General features: G+C 38.0%; 1 protein-coding gene and 1 long non-coding RNA gene across 2 annotated transcripts; both read left to right on the forward strand.

The window, feature by feature from the left end:
- Positions 1 to 234: 234 nt before the first annotated feature.
- Positions 235 to 22,161, forward strand: LOC143860973 (protein TIME FOR COFFEE-like). Its single transcript, XM_077371848.1, has 15 exons — positions 235 to 878; positions 1,021 to 1,244; positions 1,895 to 1,943; positions 2,043 to 2,173; positions 3,103 to 3,144; positions 3,240 to 3,507; positions 4,958 to 5,477; positions 5,584 to 5,647; positions 5,732 to 5,812; positions 8,103 to 8,382; positions 8,471 to 8,546; positions 8,836 to 8,923; positions 19,532 to 19,882; positions 20,429 to 21,680; positions 21,790 to 22,161. The coding sequence occupies exons 1-15, from the start codon at positions 809 to 811 to the stop codon at positions 21,792 to 21,794; spliced, it is 3,501 nt and encodes a 1,166-aa protein (XP_077227963.1). The 5' UTR covers positions 235 to 808; the 3' UTR covers positions 21,795 to 22,161.
- LOC143860976 (uncharacterized) lies at positions 12,758 to 17,417 on the forward strand. Its single transcript, XR_013239847.1, has 3 exons — positions 12,758 to 14,765; positions 16,380 to 16,456; positions 16,638 to 17,417. It is a non-coding gene; the product is annotated as an uncharacterized LOC143860976 (long non-coding RNA).
- Positions 22,162 to 22,264: the final 103 nt, after the last annotated feature.

A 22,264-nucleotide genomic window follows, 5' to 3' on the forward strand; every position in this document is an offset into this window, starting at 1 on the left:
TTTAACTGTCATCGGCTGCTGGGATAAGTAAAGTTGCCACTTATATTTTGACACGCGGCTATAAATAAGAATGAACTCCTCACTGAGCACACGAACGGTCAGATCCATTGCCACATCAGCAGCATCTCATTAGCATCGTAGGATCATTCTCTAAGATTTGGACGGCTGGATTTTGCTGTCCACTAAAAAGAAAGGATCCAAGTCGTTGGTTTGGGCTTTTAGGTGTCAAAGAAAGAGAATTTTGTTGCATTTAGGAAGAGGAGGCAGAGAAGAAGAGCTTCTGAGAAGAGTTTCAACGAGGAGAGGAGAGGAGAGGAGAGGAAAATAGATAGAGGCGTGTGTTAGGGTCTCTAGGGTTTCTTTCTTTTCTTAGATTGAGAGATTTATCAGCCAAAATACTTTGCCTTTTTCAGATTCCGAGGAAAATTTCCAAAATCATTCAAAGTCGGTAGACGAAAAAAGGAATTTGAATTGAATTCGCGAATTCTGCAAGAAGATCGGGACAACTTTCTGAAGATTTTCTGTTTCCAAAACTATAAATCTGTTCATAAGGTTGATTTTTTTTTCGGATCTGGATGAGTGATTTTTCATCTTCTGGTTTTCATCAAGGTTTTTATCAATTATGTGTAGAACAGTGATTTAAAAGGATTGATTCGAGAAATTCCGGTAGATTTCTCTTGGTATGATTTATTTGAAGAATTATAACAATAGATTTCGAGCTTGAATCGCGGTCTAGGCCTTTGAATTCGAAGGTTTTAGATGAAATACGAAAAATTATTCAGCGGATTCGGTGAAAATCTGAGCAGGAATGGAGAGGAATAGGGAGAACAGAAGAGGAACACGTAGATCTCGCGGCAGCGTGATTAGGGATCCATCTGGTATTCAGATCTGAAAATTCTTTTGATTTTGAGAGATTTTCTTTTCTTTTCTTTTCTTTTTTGTTTTTTGATCTTTTGCCCTGTTCTTCTGGTCTCGAATTTCATCTCTGACAGTATGTCGTTAATCATTTGTTTTTTGAAGGTGATTTTAAGCTTGAAGATGGAGGAAATGATTTAGTTAGGGATCGATCTAATGGTAAGAAGGAAAGGCCGAGTAGGAGGAGGAGACTGAGCTCGAATGAGAGTTTTCATGTAGAACGAGATGGAAGCTCTGAAGAGAGCTTGGATGATGACCATGAGGAAGAAGGCGAGCCAATTCGTGGTGGAGGTTCAAGGAGAAGCACCAGAACAAAGTCTCAGTTGAAGGCAAGGTTTTTTTTTTTTTTTCGGTTTAGGCCACCACCGAAATCGAAATATTTCGTGGAAATTTCGGCTCAAATCATGTAAAAATATTATAAAAATTTCAGTTTTTTTTTTTTTTTTTTAAATTTTAGTGAAAAATTCAGTGATTTTATGGAGATCATAACATTTGGGTGGAAATTTTTGTAAAAAACGATAAAATAGAAATTTCAATCAAATTTTTGCAAATTCTCGGTGATCTTGAAAAAAAAAAACAATTTCATTTAAATTTCGTATAGGCCTTGGCTGAAACCGAAATATTTGGGCTCTTTTAGGCAGAAATCATGTAAAAATATTATAACGATTTCAGTTTTTTTTTTTTTTAAATTTCGGCCGAAATTTCTTAAATTTTAGTGAAAAATTCAGTGATTTAATGGAAATCATAACATTTGGGTAGAAATTTTGTAAAAAAAAGATAAAATAGAATTTCCAATCAAATTTATGGAAATTTTCAGTGATCTTGTAAAGAAAGAAATTCATGTAAATATTTTTTATTTGGGCTTGTTTGGGCCGAAATTTAAAACCATGGTTGAAGTAAGCCGAATTTTAGCTTTCATTTTGTTTTTAATCCACCACTGATCATGGTCTTTTTAATTTTTTATTTTTTTATTTTACAGAGATCGGATGAGATTATTGGGGTTTCAGTTCCTCGCAAGGCCCGCTCCGGTTTGGATTCTCATTTCCCCTTTCCTTTTCTTCTTCCTGTTATTTATATTTCGAGTTTGTCTTATTATTTATTCTTTTGCTGATTCTTTTTGTTTTCAGCTTCTACAAAAAGGTTTCAGGATTCGTTTTCTGCTGTTAGGCAGTCTTCCTCTTCTTCGCCTGCGCATAATAGCGCAGCATCTGTCTCTCCATCTTCATCCAATGCATCAATGAGAGCTGACAGAAGAATGGTAATGTCTAATTTTGTTTTCTTCTTTTCTGTCTTGAGTTTAAAAGCTTTTTTTTTTATTGTTTGTGGAATTGGGCTTTCTGTTATTACCCGTTTTGACTTTTGCTTATGGTGGGTGAGGGGATATTCATGGAAAATGGTTATTTTTAGCGAAGAGATTTTTTTTCTTAAATATTTAACAGCTACGTTGTGTTGCTGCCAAAACAATTGTTGATGTGAAATTTTGAAAATTTTAGCCTGGTACTGGTGCTGTATTTTTTCTTGTGCCTTATAATAACAGCTGCCTTTTCAGGTTTTTTTTCCTACCATTTTAGTTACTGTTGTTTTAGACTTCCTGGGTACTTAAATGGTAAAGCAGATTTTTTTGTATGTGTGTGTGTGATTGCGGGCTTGTTGGTGTTGATAAAATTCTTGTTATTTTGTGTTATTTTAGAATCTGTTTTCTTTTCCCCATTACTGTAACTTGGGCTATTTAATTATCTATGATGAAATAACCACTATAGTGTAAGATTTCATTGCTGGTTTTCAGTCTTTCCGAAAAGGCAGATTGTTCTGGTCATCTTGAGAAGTTTCTTCTTGATGCTAGTAGGAAAGAATTTTTTTTATTAGTCAAATGGCTTTGTTAGGACAGAAAGAAATGTTTCTTGGGTTATTTAATTGTCTAGTCTTTCCGAAAAGGCAGATTGTTCTGGTCATCTTGAGAAGTTTCTTCTTGATGCTAGTAGGGTCCTCTAATCATTTCATACTGTAATTGAGTTAGATACCAGTATTCATTTGTGTTGATTTTTATACTTTCTTGGGGAATTAGATATTTTGAATCAAATAATAGATACTTTTCCTTTGTTTATTAGTTTTGATATCCTTCTGTTTTTTTAATCTCTCCTCCTTTCCATTCATGAGGGTTCATTATGTTTGTGGATTTTATCACAGAATCCTGCATCAACATATACCAGGCAACCGACAACATCAAAAGTCAGTATTGAGTCTTCTTCTCTTACTATTATTCATATAATTATTTGTTTCCCTTAATTTTGTCATCCAACTATACTGCTGTTACTTTCTTGCAGGTCTCATTTTCTGAAAGTGAAGCTGAAGTCGCCCAGTTTCTGTATGGACTGACAAGGCTCCAATCTCATCACTCTCCAGCCAAACCAGAGATATTTCGAAGTTCTTCCCCAAAACTTGAGTTTAAGCACAAGTCAGCAAATGAAGGTTCTGTTTCATTTAAGTCCAAAGCTTCATCCCCAGTATCGACTCATTTGTCTCAGCCTTCATCATCATACTCAGTGATGCAGCCACAACATTCAAATTCAATCCCTGCAACAACTGCAATGGGTAGGCAAACAAAATATATGGTGATATTGCTCTTTACTTTTCTTCTCAGAAGATTTTTTTTGAAAGATTTTTCTTCTCAGAAGAGGAATGACTTAGATGCCCATGATCTTTTTGAAAATGGTTATATTTCCAAAGAAAAAGAAGGGCGGCTAAAAGTAGAAATGGGGACCACTTTTTCAATAATCTAGACTATCCATTTGTTGGTCCCGAATGTAGATAGCCCATGACTTGAAAATCTTCTCAATCAGATGATTCTAACCACTACTGTTGTAGGGTGTAATTGGATAGCTTAGAACGCTAAAAAAAATAGTACAAAAGCTCGTCAAATCAGAGGGTTTGGATTGCCTGATTCATGAGATTTTTGTACTATGACCCATTATTTGTAGGGTCTAGCAGATGAATAGTTTGTCACGAAACTCCTGGACCCTAAATGTACTTTTGCGGTCCATATTTTTCATTGGAAACATTTGCACAGACACCATATAACGCCTAGTTATCTAAAACCCTCAGCCCGGGCTCTATTACATGGAGGAGGAGCTGAAAGAGCCTGGGATTGCAAAAGTTACATAATGTTATGTGAGAAATCAATGCCCCATAAGCCCCTGTTTTGCAGATCTAACAACTAGGATAAAACATGAATGTGAAATGAATACAGAGACATACTTACATGGATTCAGACTTTCTACACAAATTGCCTCTTATATCTTCAAGTCTCACCGAGTAATACATGCATCGGGTAATCGTAAACCTCGTTTTTTTTATTGTGGGGTTAGGCGGACCCGTACCAGTGACACTCAGCTTTTGGTGGATTGATACAAATGTCCTCAATTTATCTGAATCGGGAAGGAAAATGATTTTTAATTGTTGCTACTGATTATAATTTTCAAAAAAAATTGTTGCTACTGATTATGTTTTCAGACTATAAAAATCATCATTCCCACTTGATTATGATGTGGGGATGCTAAACTGAGGGGTGCTGTTGCAAAAAAAAACAGAGGAAAGGGTGCCCCCATTGGTTGAACGTCATCATTACTCATTTACTGCTCTGACTTTTACATTTTATAAATGCATGATGGTGATCTTCAACCAATGAGAGCGCCCTTTTCTCTGTTTTTTGCAAGGGCACCCCACAGTTTAGCATTCCTCCTATGATGCATCAAATGCTCTTGAAAAAGAATTTAAAAAATTTTCTTTCATATTATGAAAGTTGAAGTATCCTTCAAGAATGCTTTGTGCAGGACACGGTTTTAGAAAATCTTTTTTTTGCTCATGAAAACTGAACTATTTGTTATGCCTGCATTGTTATATGAAGCTTAGAGCAACTATGGTCAATAAGCATAGTTGAAAGCCATTGTTTCTGCATTCAATATATAGCATCTCAGGTTTTGCATGAATGTAATGCACTTCCTGCATTGAGGTATTCTCAAGCGTGTTGACTGATCTTTTGCAGCACCAAAGAGAAAGAATCCGAGGCCTATACAATTAGAAGACAGTGGAAACCCTACGATGGTGGCCTGCTCGTTCAAGCCATCTGATGGTAGTACCACAGGGAACTCTAACAGTTCAGTTTCTGCCTCTGCTGCAATTAAAATAGAAGACAAGGATTCCCAGGCTACAAAACCAGAGGTTACGTCCCCAAATGCTGATAAAAATGTTGTACCTATCAATTCTGGTTCGGAAGCACCTTTGTCAATTTCTTCATCCTCGCAAATTTATATTCCAAGAGATTTTCTCCAGCCAGAGGAGAAACCAAGCCCCTCAAGGCATGTGGAGCCAAAACCCTTCATTTCATCAGAAATGAAGCTGAATTCAATTGTTGTTCCCATTACAGTGGGAACCGGTGCTTTAGATGCCAATTGTCAAGTGCCTGTTGGTCATAATCAACAAGCCAACCATAAGGATTCAAGTTCTTGTAGCCAAGATTTGCCAGTTGCGTCATCACCAGATGCAAACTTTGAAGCCCCAAAGAAGTAGGATTTATCCTCAGAAAATGGATCTTTACTGTTGCTCATACTTATGCTATATTGTTTTGAGTCAATTATTTAATTGCTTAAAATAACAATGGTTCATTTGCAGTGTTTCTCTGGTTTCTGTTGCTTCAGAAGGCGTGAAAAGGGCTAGGCTTGAAATTGATCTGATGGTTAGCTACTAAAGCCTTCTGATTCCTTGATGCTTAATTTAAATTTAGACGTTAAGGTTCTTCTAAGTACCAATTTTTCTGTAGGCTCCTCCTGGAAATTCTTGTCTTGATGACCCCATGCCTGATGGAGATAATAATGCAGCCCCAGGATCAGAAAACCAGCCTGTGAGTAGATAGGGCCTTCCTATTCTTATATAGAATTGCAATCTGGTCCTGTTAAAGTATAAAAAGATTAAATAACGCCTTCTGCAACTGCTTAAGCTTTTGGAGTAACTGATCATTTCACATGGTATCAGAGCCAAAGGTCCTAAGTTCAAACCTCCTTGATAGCAAAGAAATCCACATGCAATGGCCAAACCCAAAAGAGGGGCCACATGTGCCACGTGTAGGCCAACCCTAGAAAGAGGGGCCACACGTTAGGGGGAGTGTTAAAGTATAAAAGATGGGATTTGCTAGGGTCCATCGCAGAAGGCGCGGACGATCTGTTGCATGAGAGAGCAGCCACATAGGCTCACTTTTCAACAGATTTTGTCTGTATTCATGAGATGGCTGCTCCCTCATGCAATAGACCATCCGCGAAATGCCTTCTGCGATGGACCCTAGCAAATCCCATAAAAGATTAAATAACGCCTTCTCCAACAGCTTAAGCTTTTGGAGTAACTGGTCGTTTCACAGGTCCATGTCTACGAGGATTGAGTTGGGTTCATACATGATATTGCCTGTTAGTTTTTGGTACACAAGTGCTACCAAAGTATTATGAAGAAAGTAATGTATGCTCTTACCCCCCTGGCACTAATGTTTGCAAATGCATCCAAGAAAAGCTATGATTTGTGGACACGGACACGAGTGTCGTGTGTCGACATGGACACGGCAAACCCGTAAAATTTAGAAACGGGGACATGGCTACAATAGAAAGTAATATATATATATATATATATATATATATATATATATATATATATTACTTTCTATTACTTTCTATTGTAGCCATGTCCCCGTTTCTAAATTATATATATATATATATATATATATATATATATATATATATATATATATATATATATATATATATAGAGAGAGAGAGAGAGAGAGAGAGAGAGAGAGAGAGGAAAATGATTGAGCTTGAAGCTCATATAGCTTATATGAGCTTGAGGGCCCAAACACATGTGGGCCCACATTGTTAGGATGATCCAAAGCATTCATTTGAAAGGCCCTTACATAGATAGGATGCGTACAAAAAATCAGCTTCATAGGATCATCCTAACCCATCCAAATGTGGAGGGCAAAATGGACAGACACCGTTTGCCACAAATCTGCTCATTTTTTCCCTCCGCTTTTGGAAGGGTTAGGATTATCCAATGGATCTGATTTTTGGTACACACCCTATCTATGATGGGGCATTGCAAATGAATGGTTTGGATCACCACAAAAAATGTGGGATCCATGTGTTTGGGCCCTCAAGCTCATATAAGCTATATGAGCTTCAAGCTCACAATCATTTTCCTCATATATGCTATATGAGCTTCAAGCTCACAATCATTTTCCTCATATATATATATATATATATATATATATATATATATATATATATAGAGAGAGAGAGAGAGAGAGAGAGAGAGAGAGAGGGTTCCTGCTAACGTTAGCAGCTAGTTTAGCTGCTAACGTGTTAGCGTAAAACAAGGGTGGGCCACATTGTTGGGCTGATCCTAAGCATTCATTTGTAAGGCCCCATCATGGATGGCGTGTGTACCAAAAATCAGCTTCATTGGATCATCGGAGGATGTCCATTTGTGGGGGTGAAAATGGACAGATATTGTTTGTCCACTAATCTGCGCATTTTTTCACCCCACAAATGTACACCCTAAGATGATCCAATGGAGCTGATTTTTTGTGGACACCCTATCCATGAAAGGGCCTTCCAAATGAATGCTTTGGATCTCCCCAACAATGTGGGCCTAACTTGTTTTACGCTAACGTTAGCAGGTAAGCTTACCTGCTAACGTTAGCAGGAACCCTTTCCTCTGTATATATATATATATATATATATATATATATATATATATATATATATATATATATATATATATATATATATATGTTGCAACAACAAATATTAGTTAAAGAAGTGCTAAAAAAGAGTTTATAATAAAAGAAGAGTTAATAATAAGAGGTAAACACAATATGTAATAGTAAAACAGAATGCCACACTTGACATGGCATAAAATGTGTCCACACACTTACATTAAGTCTAACACTTGTAGCAGTACATTTAAAAGTGTCCGGAGGAGTGTCGACACGGGTGGACACGCCTGCCGTGTCGGACACGGCAGGACACGTTTGTCAGCAATAAATTCAAAGTGTTGGTTAAATCATAGAAGAGAAGAAATTCTTTTGTTGTTGAATTTCCCTTGTTACATAGTTGGTTTTCTGTCTCATTGCTGCCATTTCGTAACAGAGTCTAGCCGTTGGTGAAATTGTGGGTAAGAGCCATAGAATTGCCAGCCTAGCTGAGAAAATTCAAATAGATGAAGTACGGGTGAAGCTGAATTACATAGTTCCAGATGAAGAGGAGAAACTCCAAATAAAACAATCTGTGGGGGCAATGTCCTTGGAGAAAAAGCCTGTCAATGAGAGGGAAACTGAACATCATGATGTAAACAATTTGGATAAATGTAGCAACAAGCAGCACTCTCAGAAACTACCTAAAAGTACAACAAGAAAAGCAGAAAGAACTGGTATGCATGGTTTGTTTATATTTGTATCTGAGTTATTCCTTTGTTTACGATGTGGGTTTGATACTGACTTTTCATTTGTATGTTTCAGTGCCACCTGTTAGTATGACATCAACCCCGATGCCTATGACAATTCCTGGCTGGCCTAGTGGTCTTCCTCCATTTGGGTATGCAAAAAATTTTCATGCAATTTACAGATTCCTTTCTTGAGAAAATGGTTGAGACTTCCCCAAATCTCAAATCTTGACCTTTGATTCCTGTAACAATGAAAATTGCCTTGAAATGCGAAGATTACTGCAATTTGATCCTAGGCATTTAGGCTTATGTTGCTTTTCTGGCAACTTTTGAAATTCAGGGCAGTCTCATTTGTTTTCCTTGAAACTAGGGAGTTTCAGGTAAATTCCCAATACTTTGATCATTTCTATCATGGTTACTAATTAGAAACTTCATGATCAGGTATCTAGGTTCAGGTCCAGCTAATTTTTGTGGAGCGCCGTCGCTTCAAGGAGCCATTCCTCTTGAAGGGAACTCTGCCATGCCAAATGTAATAATGCTTAGTTTTTTTTGTATTAAAATTTTCTTTGACCATAGTAGAGACCTAAATTAAGCTTAAATAGAGAGGAACCTTTTCAAGTGCTTTGATTTGCTTGAGATTCATGCATTGCTCATACAATTCTTAATTTTTTGATATATTTAAAATGTGAAAAAGATGGTGTCTATAGCTCTGCAAATTGAGAAATCAGATTCAATTTTTTTATACAATAATTTGAGAAAATGATAGATTGACATTTTGTTATAGCAGATGATATCGACATTTCTTTTAATACTAGTGCTCCTTTCTTTATTTTACATTTTCCCAGTTTGTTGTTAAACGTTGTAACAAAATAGCTATCAACAGCCAATCAGTAAATTGTTTTTAAAGTCGGGACTCAGGAGTGTTATTCAAAAAAGGGAGAGATGTTACATTTTCCTTCACTGACTTTTATCTAAGATTTTTCATTATCTTTTATTTTCCAAATTAGAATACTATCACTATTGTTGAATAACATGTATATAGGGTAGTTTAGTCAGTACTTGTAGTCTCAGGGGTATTACAGTCATTGTACATTGTTGCCCTATTTGGGGTCTATATATACATCATATACATGAGGAGCTCCCTAGTGGAGACTTCTAATCTTCTCTACTCCTCTTCTTCCTCTCTTCTAACCCTAACTCCTTTCCTAACATGGTATTAGAGCTTCAGGTGTGATCTTTAACAAAAGGGAAAGAAGAAGAGCCTATCCTCTCTCCCACGCATCTTTCACTCTATCTCTCTTTCTCGCGATTTCCCTCATGTTTTTTTTGTTTTGTCGACAATCCAAAACCCTTTTCCGTAAAACCTATCCTCTCATTCTCATTCCCACTCTCTCTCGTATCTCTTTTCCTTTACAGTAATCCTCAAACACATAAAAAATACAAGAAAAGAAAAATCTCTCCTACTCTCGGAACTCTCTCTCGCGAATTTGCGCACTCACAGATTTGGGTTCTCTCTCTGTCTCTCTGCAAACCCATTTTGAGTTGCCGTAAATTCCAAACAAAAAAAAACAAGATTACAGTCCTCTTTCCCTCTTGTAAACCTATTTTGGGTTCTCCACTCACAAATCTCCATTACAACCCCAAATCTTTCCTTCTCTCTCTTTTGAATTCATTTGGGAAGGAATCTTCTTCCCAAATCCCTTTTGGCCTTCCACCCAAACCCCCAAATCTCAACTCCAAATTCCTTTAGGGTCCATTTGGATACCTCATATTTTGTATTTGGATTTGGAATTGAGTTTTGAATATAAACTGAATAGATCCGCCAGCTCATGTTGAGAGAGACAGAGAGCGAAGGGGGTACTTCCTACTGGAGGGGGAGAGGTTGAGGAGCAAAGAGGGTGAAGGAAATTGCCAGAACTGTGGATTTCCAAATACTTATTTCCACAGCATATTTGGAAATCTGATTTTTTTTCATTGTCAGTCGCTGATTTGGAAATCAAAGGATTTGATCTTGGATCCAGTTCACAACCCAAAAAGGGCTGCAAATGTGAGAAATCCAAATCCAAATCTTCTCGGCATCCAAACAGGCCCTTATTCTTCTCTTTTGTAGATCTACTCCCCAAAATTCTTTTCCATTTCCAAATCTCCACTTCTAATCTTTTTGCCTTTCTCTTGATCTTCAAGGTGCACTCCAAGTGTCCGATGAAATGTCCGACAGAGTTGGGTGCCTTCAACTTGACGGGGAGTGTTGTTGTCCTGTAGTTCTTGAGTTGTCTCCTTTTCTTATTGTTGTTCTCTTTGTTGTCTTTTCTTGAGTGGGAGTGTTAGTGTTGTCTTGGTGTGTCTTCCTTTTTGTCTTTTCTTCTATTGTTGTCTTTGGGCTGATGTAGGTTCGCCTGAGGGGGAGTATGGTTGGTTTTTCTGTTCTTTGTCTTCTTCATGTTGTCTTTTCCTTGATGTTTTTCACCACTCTCCGAGTGTCAGTTTCATTCTTCAGTTGTTTCTTCTCTTCGTGTTCCTGGCGTAGCTTTTACGCATTCGTCTTATTTTTTCGGCTTTATGCCTTATCTTCACCGGGCACAGTAGTTCAAATCCAACTAGTGTCAAGAGTAGACTTAGTCAGTTTGAGACGAGTAGATCCTTTCCCTGTCAACCTTGTCTCCCGACGATGGTTTCCCCATCGTTGGTTGGTTATCTTCTCCCTCATTTTCTTCCTATCTTCAGATGACGATGTTCATGCCGTCGACCCTGTCATCGGACGATGGTTTCCCCATCGTTGTTTTGTTATCTTCTCCTTTTAGTCTTCTCTTCAGGGGACGGTTTTCCCGTCGACCTTGTCTCCGATGGTTTTCCCATTGATGATTATCTTCTTTTGGCATTGTCCTACTTAGCTGATGTCTCTGCCAACCAGTTCTACTTCGTCGATGTTCGCCGTGCGCACCTTTGGTGTTCCTATTTTGCTCGCTGAACTGTTGCTGGTTCCTTCCATGGTGCATTCATTACTCGTTGATATGGGGATTTGTTCGTCGTGCTCTCATTCAGGGGGAGCCCTGTTTGATCTCTCTCGTTGTTGTGCTACTTCATGGGGAGCTGCTCTTTTTTGGTGGCCATTGATCTCGATGCTGTTCACTGTGGCCGTTATTACTTTTTTATTATGCTTTTCATTATGTATTCACCACACCAACTCGAGGAGTGTTATACCAAGCTGAATGTGTGTATGAGGTTATTGCACTTTTTGTTATTTTTAGTTGGTTGTTGTAGTCCCCTTTGTAGCGAGCTGGAGTTTCATAGTATATACACTCCAGCTTGAGTGTCTTTAGGGTAGTTTAGTCATTACTTCTAGTCTTAGGGGTATTAAAGTCATTGTACATTGTTGCCCTATACATCATATACATGAGGAGCTCCCTAGTGGAGACTTCCCATCTTCTCTACTCTTCTTCTTCTTCTCTTCAGACCCTAACTCCATTCTTAACAACTATCACCACTCATGCAGGTGAAAAGAGCACTTCACCCATGCCATCTTTGGTGAAGTGATAGGATCGTAGGACTGACTGTGCCTATGAATTGGACACCTTGTGGAGTAGTATCGGTCCTTATCGTCTGTGCCAATAATCAAGGGTCCAGTGCTTTTTCACTCCTATGAGGGGTTCTAGAGTGCTTTTTTCCCCCCATCACTTGCTTTTATTATTAATTTCAATTGATATACATAATAGATTATTAAGTCTAGCGCAATTAATAAGTGTAGGAGAGTCAGCGGGGCCCATGATTATATCTTTTTTTATGTTTCGGTTCTTTTTAATTTTTTATAGTGGTCTAATGTGCTTTTATATGTGTAGGGGCACAGTATGGAAATTCCTCTTTTCATCGTATTTTATTCCCCCCCCTCTCCCCCAAAAAAGCCGCGCGCGCGCACACTGCTTGTCCCTCCTTCCTCCTTCCCTTATTTTGGTTTATTTTCTCTGCTTCTTCTTAGTGCAAAGAAGATAAGCAGTTTATAACCCCTTTATGGGGCACATCATAACATGGTATCAAAGCAGATTTTGATCCATATTTTTGTCAGAACCTTAAAATTACAATATGAAACTTTTCTCCCTTCTGCAACTGCTGTCGTAAAGATGGACAGCAAGTAAGATCTGCCTTCAATAGTTAAATATATGTTTTAGGGAATTGCTAGCGTCCATCGCAAAAGGCCTTTCGCAGCTGGTCTGTCGCCCATCAGACCAGCCACCTCATGAATGGAGACAACAGCTGTTGTCTTCATTCTAGGGGTGGCTGGTCTGACATGCAACAGACCAGCCGCGAAATGCCTTTTGCGATGGACCTTAGCAAGTCCCTATGTTTTAACATATGTATTATTACTTATCTTTGATATTATCCTTGTGATATATTTGAGTAACACTATGGAAAGGGGATCACATAGAGTGGTTGAGGTTAAACCATAGTTGTTGGAAACTCCTTGGGAGGGTGAGAAACCCGTTTCCTCCAAAACGCATTTCTTACTGGTGGGAAACTCGTTTATCCTAAAACGTGTTTCTTGTGTTACAGAAATGTTTACGAAACATGATAAATTTTTTTGGAGAAATGTTTCTGAAATGCATGGGAAACATATGATAAACTTATGTAAATCATGTGTGAAACGCGTGATAAATGTATGCAACACTTGTAGAAAACGCATGTGAAACTTGTAGGAAACATGTGTGGTACTTACGAAAATCATTTTGAAAAAAATGTGGAATAGAAAATTGTGGAATAGATATTAAAAAAAGAAAACAATAGCATATATCATAATAAAAATAAAAGTAAGAAAAATTCAAATAGAAATTTGAAATTAACAAAATTTAAATCTACAAGACTATATTTTTCGTGTTTTCCTTGGGTTTCGTGTGTATTTTTCTGTCGTTTCTGGTTTCGTAAGACGTTTTTCAAACGATTTTCTATCGTTTTCTTGTTTCTTGTTTCCCCTATATTTTTTCATGCGTTTCCCGTTTCCGTTTCACATTTCGTTTCCCGAATTTGTTTCCCACATTTCCCGTTTCCGTTAAACAACCAGGAATTACATCCATGAGAAGTAATCAAAATGATCACCTGGGATTAATGATTATCATAACTAGTTTTAATGGAAGAAACTACCTGGCATTGTCCCAATCAGTTAGGATATTTATTGGTAGCAGAAGAAAACTGGGTGACATAACTGAGAGTATTAAACCATTTAAAAAAATGAGGGGATTAAAGAACCCAAAGAAGAACATAACTGAGAGGGTTAAAGAACCCGAAGAAGATGATCCTTCCCATGATGACAGGGAAAGTGGCAATCTTATTGTGATGGCCTGGCTCTTGCATTCGATGGAGCCAAGCATTAGCAGAAGTCTCCTATTTCTAAAAGCAACAAAGAAAATATGGGATATAGAAGCCCGAACATATTCTTAGCTAGAAAATTAGCCCGGATCTGTCAACTACATTGAGAGATTCCCTATATACAACGAGGAAACACGTCTATTGAAGATTATTTTGGTTTAGGCAAAAGTGGGAGGAACTCGATCATTAAGAACCTCCTGCTCCTACTCTTGAAGATTTAAAGAAGCAAACGAAACAAAGACAAATCTTTGAGTTCCTAGCCGGCCTAGTTCCAGATTTTTAACTATAGTGAGCTTGAGCTACCTTCCCTAGAATCAATATACAACTATATCCAAGGAGAGGCTAGCCAGGAAAACCACTATTATGGGAGTTGATTCAGCATCAAACAATCAACGTTTATCCCTTGTTGCCCAGATAAAGACCAATAAAGGTGGTGGTAATGGCCATGGGAAATGCCAATCCAAACCATGGATGTTGTCGGACGATAGAGACATGATGGAGTGTACACATTGTGGAAAAAATGGCATACTCAAGACATGTGCTGGGATTACACTGTCATCTTTGTCCAAAGATAAGATCAGCACATGCCAAACACAACCACTCTTGAGGGGAATATTCCAGTGCTCATCGCACTGTTGAAGGAAGCTTGGTGATCGAACCAAGGGAGACTATCCAGGTCTATACTACACGGAAGTCCCAAATCTAGCAAATAGGCCAGTACAAAGAACACCCACAATCTCTTATTCACCAGGTATTACCCCATCTTCCGATTTGCCAATATCACTTTGTAAAGAAAAAGATCTTGTACTCGTTATTCAATTAATTATTTTATTTTATTTTAGAAGTTATCTTCTGTTTTTAGTGTTTTAGTGCATATGTTGCCTCCTTTTCCTCTGTTTCTATCCCTAATAAACTCGCAGATGTTCTCGCTCATCCTAAGAGGAAAGAAGCTATGATTGACGAAATGACATCCCTTGAGAAACAGAAGACCTGTGATCTAGTTGATCTTCATAAAGGTAAGCATGTGGTAGGGTACAAATTGGTTTATACTATTAAAGATAAACCATATGAGTGCATTGAGAGCTATAAAACACGTCTGATAGTAAAAGTCTTCCCTTGCTGAGCGGGATTGACTATCACGGCTACCACTAATTTAAATTTAATTCTTTTAGATCTCTTTCTAAAACGTCTAGAAAGGGGGTCTATCAATTCTGTTTGTTATCATTGACCTCTGTTAGTCATATCCCTACTTCTTTTTTTCAAATCTGATCTTTGTTAGCAGTCTTACAAAACAATTAAATTGTAATGTGACCTTCTATCATTCTTACCGTGTCGTTCAGGATCTGGAAATAAAGATCATCATTGGGGTTAGTCGTGAGGATAAAGGGCTGTACTTGCTAGATATAAAGAATATTTGTCCTATCACTCATCGTCCAACATCTGTAGATTATTTTAGTTAGGTGTTTCTATGGCGTTGTCATCTTTGTCATATTTCAATAAAGTCTTTAAAATTGTTGGTTTCAAATAAGTGTAATTCAAACATTGATTCAAAGTTTAATTGTGAAGTTTGTCAATTCTCAAAACATTGTAGAGCTACGTATTATCTCTGTATAAATAAAAGTTTGACAACTTTTTCTTTAATTCATTCTAATGTGTACCATTAAAAAAAAAGAAAAAAAATTCATTCTAATGTGTGGGGTCCTGCCCCTTAGATTTCTACTTCTAGTTTTCGTTACTTTACATCTTTCATTTATGATTGTTCCAGAGTTACTTGGGTATATTTGATGAAATATCGTGATGAAAGGATGTGAGTATGAAACATCGTGATGAAAGGATGTGAGTTCATATACCATGGATTAAAGAAATACTTCCCTGAGAATGATATAGAAACTCAAAATGGTGTGAGTTGTGACTGGGCAAAAGAACCAACTCCTACTAAATGTAACTATCTGTCTCCATTATCGGCTGATTCTAAACACAAATGAAAACACACAAACACACACACACACACACACACACACACACACACACACACACACACACACAATAAGTGAAACCATTCAATCTATCCTGGAAACTGGCTTGATGTTGGTAGAGAGGGGTGCTTTGTTTTCTTAGTGCCTTATCCACTTTAACTACCGTAACACTAACGAAATCGTGATTTCCTCGAAAACAAAATAAAAAATAAAAAAAATTAATGTGAACTTATAATCAATGGAACAACTAACTTGATCCTTTCTTATTGGGATGAAGGGTCTCAAAATCTACCGGGATGAGGCAGTTTTAACTGCCTCTTATATTATTAATAGAATGCCTACTCATATCTTCGAGTGAAAGTATCTATATCAAATTCTATAGCCTGATAATCCACTTTTTCCACTTCCACCAAAGGTCTTAGGGTTAGTTTTTCTTAGGCTACTCTAGTTTGCATGAAGGATACAAATTCTTTTGTCCTGCTACACGAAAGTGATATGCATCTAGAGCTGTCACCTTCTTTGAAGGTGTCCCCTGTTTTTAGGCTACAGGTGACACAATTGAATCCACGGAGCATCTCATGCCTCTTCCGATTGTTTTTGATAATCCTCCTATTGATCCATGTCTCTCAAGTCCCTCCTAACAAACCTTTGCAGGTCTATACTACACGGAAGTCTGTAATCCAGCAAATAGGATAAGTCCAAAGAACACCCGCTATCATCTTATTCACCAGGTAATCTTCCGACTTGCCAATCTCTCTTTCTAAAAAAAAAAGAGATCTTGTACTCGTTGTTCAATTAATTTTTTTTATTTTTTTAGAACTCCTTGCCTTCTGCTTTTAGTCCATCCCTTGCCTATGTTTCCTCTTTTTCTATCCCTAATAAACTTGGAGATGTTCTCGCTCATCCTAACAGGAAAGAAGCTATGATTGACGAAATGATATCCCTTGAGAAGCAGAAGACTTGTGATCTAGTTGATCTTCATAAATGTAAGCATGTGGTAGGGTACAAATAGGTTTATACTATTAAAGGTAAACTATATGGGTTCATTGATAGCTATAAAACACGTCTGATAGTAAATGGCTTCACTCAGCTGAGCGGGATTGACTCTAATGAGATGCTTTCTCTTGTGGCAAACTCAACTCAGTGGGAATCCTTATTTCTGTTTCTGCCACTTACTCTTGGGACTTGCATCAACTAGATGTGAAGAATGATTTTTTTTCATGGTGACCTCTAGTAAGAGGTCTATATAGCACAGCCTCCATGCTTCCATCCTCAGAGATAGATTGGCGATGTCGATGTCTCCAGGCATAGAAAGAGCATCTATGGGTTGAAGCAATCACCGCCAGTGTTGTTTGAACTACACAGCACAGCCCTTTCCAAATATCAAGAAGACATGTAGGACTACCTACCACCATGTTGATTGTTTATGTGGATGTCATTGTGCTCACTATCAAGGACCTTGGATTACTCATACTTTCTTAGGATTGAGTTGCTCGTTCCAAGCAGAGTATCTTCCATCTCTCAATGTAAATTTGTTTTAAACCTTGTAACTGACACAAGTTTACTAGGGGCAAAACCAGTAGTTAGACCTCTTGAAGTTAATCATTTGTTCTTCAGCAAGGCTGGATCTCCTCTCCATGATCCTTCCAAATATCAATGTTTGGTATATAAGCTGATATACTTGATTGTATTGTATGCATGGTTTTAAATTTCAAACTGAAATTTCGGATTTTGGTCAAGACCGAAACCGAAATGTCCGAAACCGAAATTGGCGAAACGTACCAAAAATTTGGTCGAAATTTCGGAAATTTGGTCAATTTCGGCAAAATTTGAAAAAATATATTAATTTCTCATTCCTTTCCCAAATTTCAGCCGAAATTTCGGCCCAAAAAATTGACATTTTGTGTCTTTACCGAATTTCGGGATTTCGGCTGAAATTTTGGTTTCGGCTAGGTCCAAAATTTATGCTGAAACCGAAATTTCAAACCATGGTTGTAAGTATGACTAGCCACTTCATACATTTCCTCTACCTTCATCATTGGGAAGCTACTCTCCACTTAGTGCGCTATCTCAAAAGGTCAACAAACATAGGCTAAGAAGCACGGGTACTCTCCAGAGGCCCACGCACCCGTGTCGGGTGCGTATCGGGTGCGGGTGCTCTTGGGTACTCTTTGGGTGCGTACCCGATACGCACTCAAACAACAAACAAAACGAAACGAAAATCCAATTTGGGAGTTTGGGTACGTATCGGGTGCGCTTGGGTGCGTACTCGGTTCGAATTAAATTCAAAATTCCAGATTTACAATAGAGGGGCTGTCCCAATTAACAAATGGGGGTGAATGTATCAAAATATCAATAATATGTATAGGGAAATGATATCAACACTCTAATGTTTTAATATCACGCTCTATTAGCTTGTCTTTTAGTATTTAAATTTTAAAAGGCTGTCAACAGGTTATTACAGTTCCCAAAAAGGCTCTCACAAGCCCATTAAATACTAAAAGACAAGCAAGGAGAGCGTGGATGTCAAAACATTGAAGTGCTGATATCATTTCCCTATATATATATATATATATATATATATATATATATATATATATCCCGTAATTAAAAACGTAACAACTTAGAAGTAATATTAGATTTTGGTGAAGTAATAGTAGAGTTTGGTGATGTTATTGTTATTTGATTGTTCTCCAATTAAATTTTTTGAATTCTTTAACAAAAATATTTAATTTTTTAATTTTTATAAATATATAATAAAAATATAAAAACATATTATATTCAGCGTACCCTGTACCTGTATTCTATTTTTTTAAAATCTCGTATCCCCGTACCCGTATCGTGTCGTACCCACACCCCTACCCGTATCCGTGCTTCATTGAACATAGGTCTGTTATATAGGTATCTTTGGCATATGGAGGTCATCGGATATTGTGATGCTGATTGGGTGGGATCCCCAAACGATAGGAAATCAACTAGTGGCTACTGTACTTTACATTTGCGAGAGGTAACTTAGTAATGTGTTAGAGGAAGAAACAATCGGTGTTGGTTCAATCATTTGATGATGATGAGTATAGGTCCATGGCTTATGCATGTAGTGAGTTAATGTGATTGTGTTCTCCCTTGACTGAAATAAGAATTCAGGTTTCGACTCCGATGAAAAACTTCATTGTGACAATCAAGCTGCCCACGTTGCTTTTAAATTATCCTGTGTTTCATGAAAGGACTAAGCACAACAAAATAGATTGTCATTTTGTTCGGGATCAATTGAATTCCAAGACCATTGCTATCCTATTTGCATATTCTACCATCAATTGGCTGATATCTTTACAATAGGGACAGTTCCATGAACCTTCTACTCTGTCTTGGGCAAGCTGGGCATGTGTGACATGTATTGGATTTCTAATTTCATAGTGTTATATTTTCACTTTTCTATTCTCCCTTCTTTCTCTTCTTCCTCTTTTTTTGGTCTATTTTCACTACTTCCTGGTGCAAATCAGATAAACAGCTTATAACCCCTCTATGGAGCAGACTGTGACAATAAGATAAATGTCAATGTTTACTATTTTTTTCCCTTCTGTTTTCTTTTTATTTTTTTGCTCTGCATTAATATTAACTATTAATATGTCAATTAACTAATAAAGTTGGAATTTGAATTTTTCTAAGATCTATTATAATTCTGTTGTTTTATGTTGTCTATTATAATTCACTTCGAAGATCTTATAACTATCAATATGTCTTCGGTTTTCATCTTTCAAACAAAAAAATGTCTTCGGTTTGAAAACTGACTTGTTTCTCCATGGCAGCCACCTTTTGTTATGCCACCCCAGGCACGGCCGAATCATTGTGTCACACATTGCTTCATTGCTCGGCTCATCCATTACCAGCAGCAACTAGCGAAGCTTAATCCTTTTTGGTATGCAGCTAGCTCTGCGGCTGTCTATGGAGCTAAGCCATGTAACCCGAATATCTTGCCCCAGCTGGATGCTATGGTTTTTGGTAGCTCTGGTATCAGGAATTCAAACATACTACCCAACAATGGTCTCGGACCTGCTTCTGTACTCGCTCTAAATGGTCACAACTCGAAGGAAAAGGCTTCCAACTCTTTTGCAGACGCCCAGAGAAAGCAGCCCACACTTCCCCAATCAGCGCAGCAGGTGACTCCTCATCCACAGCATTTAAGCAGTCCGCAAAAATTCACCATCTAACCTTCTTAGAGATATTCTGCCAGACTTTTTCTAATTCCAAACTGTCCTTTATTCTTGTTCCTAACCTATTAATTTTCAATAACTAAATAACCATTGTTTCTTCCTATTCAAGTTTCAAAAATAAAATTTCAAAATATGGAATATCTCTTGGACTTGATGAGACCGAGTCCAATTTGACGTGAAACTTAGTTTGGTACCTGATTGAGATGTTGGAGTTTGAGAAGTCTTTCTAATCCTGATTTCTGAGCTGTTCAAGTACTCAATTGAGTTTTTTCAGTTTTTAAGAAAACACGATTTACCATCATTCAAAAAAAAGAAAAAAAGAAAAAAGAAAACACGATTTACCCCTTCAACTTGACCGTAGACTTGATCAAAAATGAGTTTACTCATCCACCAATTAATTTTTAAGTACAGTTCTCCTAGGGCACAAATAAAGCTTCTTATTTTTTTCTTTTTTGTTGAATTGGGTTCTAATGATACTGAATTTTAAACCAGGGAGCACCTTTTGGTTTTCCAGTTAACCAGACCAGGACAGGAGGAACAAAATCTAGCAGTTTAGCAGAAGATGCTGGTGTACAATCAGCATCTGGTGGTGGCGCTGCTGCTGCTGCCATCAACATGAATTTTAGGAACATGGGAGCAACCCCAAATCCTCAAAACCTTGCGATGCTTCACAACAACTACCCTTTCCCCATCCCTCCAGCGTACAGAGCTCATACAAGCCAACAACAACCGCCATTAGCTCCTTTTTTTAATGTCCCTTTCTATCCTTCTCAGCTCCTACAGCTCCAGTCCCCCTCCCCCTTCCATCAGACCCAAAACCCTGCTACTTCAACTGGATCTTCATCCTCTCAGAAGCGCCTCCAAGCCCAGCATTGCTTCCCTGCAACAAAGCCTCCGGAATCTCTCTGCAGCGAGCCTGAATCTACAAAAAATGGTGAGGATGATGGTGCTTACACTCAGGCGTCGCTTGCTCAGAAAAATCCCAACAACCAGAATTTCTCAGGCAATCCAATCTATAACCCGAATTTCCTTCAGAATCTTGCAATCATGACGGGTGGAATGCGTGGAAAGCAGCATCCGTCTGCTGACCCATGTTTTCAAATGAACTTGAAAAGTATGGAGCTAACACAAACAGTTCCACCTGCACATCCTCCTGTGTTTCAAACCTTACCAGATACTGGATATCACCCTTATCAGATAGGTGATCACCAACAAGTTCAGGCAGCTAATCAGTCAAAAGTTCCACCAAAAGCTCAGTCAAAAGTTCAGCGAACACCAAGTGCAGGAAGCCCAGCTGGTAAGGTCTCAAAACTCCCATCATCACCTTTGAATTCTAGCAGGAGAGGGATACCTGCTGGACAATCTATCCTGGCTCAGTCTCCTCCTCAAGTTCAGAGTCCAGCAAAGACTCAGAAACTTCTCTCCAAATCAGAACCGATGCATCAGAATTCCAGCAGTAGTGGCACTGTATCATCCCAGAAGCGGAGTGTGGATCCGAATTCTGCGGTTCAAACAATGTTTCCTGGCAGCTTGAACATGAGAAGGTCTACTAATCAGCAGACACAGGCAGGGTCACCAGGACAAGCAGTGGCTGGGCCCGGTGCTTTCCTTGTCAGTGGTGGGAAGAGCCCCTCTGTATATAGTCCTTTAGGTGGTAGCTCCGTTGCAGTAATGGCCGCGGCATCTTATGCTCAGTCGGCTTCGAACATCCCTGTGAAATCAGCTGAACAGAAACCAGCAAAAGGTAATATCCATCATTTTCTTCTGTTTATTTTTTTGGTTTGTCGGTGTAGTGTTCTGTTTAATAGGTGAGAAAGAGTTTTACTGACGTGCTTGATATTACGACATTGCAGCATAAGGAAAAAAGAATGTGGCAAGAGTAAAAGAAACAAATATGGAGGTTGGAGGGTAACTGTAAAAATTAGCACTGGGACAATTGGCTGGGCTTGAAGGAGGATGAGCCATGACCGAGCAATGCAATGCAGTGGATGGGATTCAAGAGGCCTTGGTTTTGGCTTTTACACTACGAAAATGACATTGTTCAGCTTTTTGGCTAACTAAATATTTTTTGGAAGTTTGGAAATACTTTGAGAGATAGAGAAACTTTGGAAATATTGAGAGAGAGAGAGAGAGAGAGAGAGAGAGAGAGAGAGAGATGTTTTAGTTTGAGTATGTGTTTTTCTTCCCTTTGTATTAGTTTTATTTTAACCAGGAAATCATTTGTACATTGCTGTTAGAATTTTGTATGTTCAGTAGTGGATATAAAACAAAGTATACATGGTTATGGTGTAAAAACTGTCCTTCTAAATAGGGGGCTAGATGAATATA

Source organism: Tasmannia lanceolata, unplaced genomic scaffold (assembly GCF_043159265.1).
Source record: "Tasmannia lanceolata isolate RefF3 unplaced genomic scaffold, GAP_Taslan_0.1 ptg000037l, whole genome shotgun sequence".
NCBI classification, from domain to species: domain Eukaryota; kingdom Viridiplantae; phylum Streptophyta; class Magnoliopsida; order Canellales; family Winteraceae; genus Tasmannia; species Tasmannia lanceolata.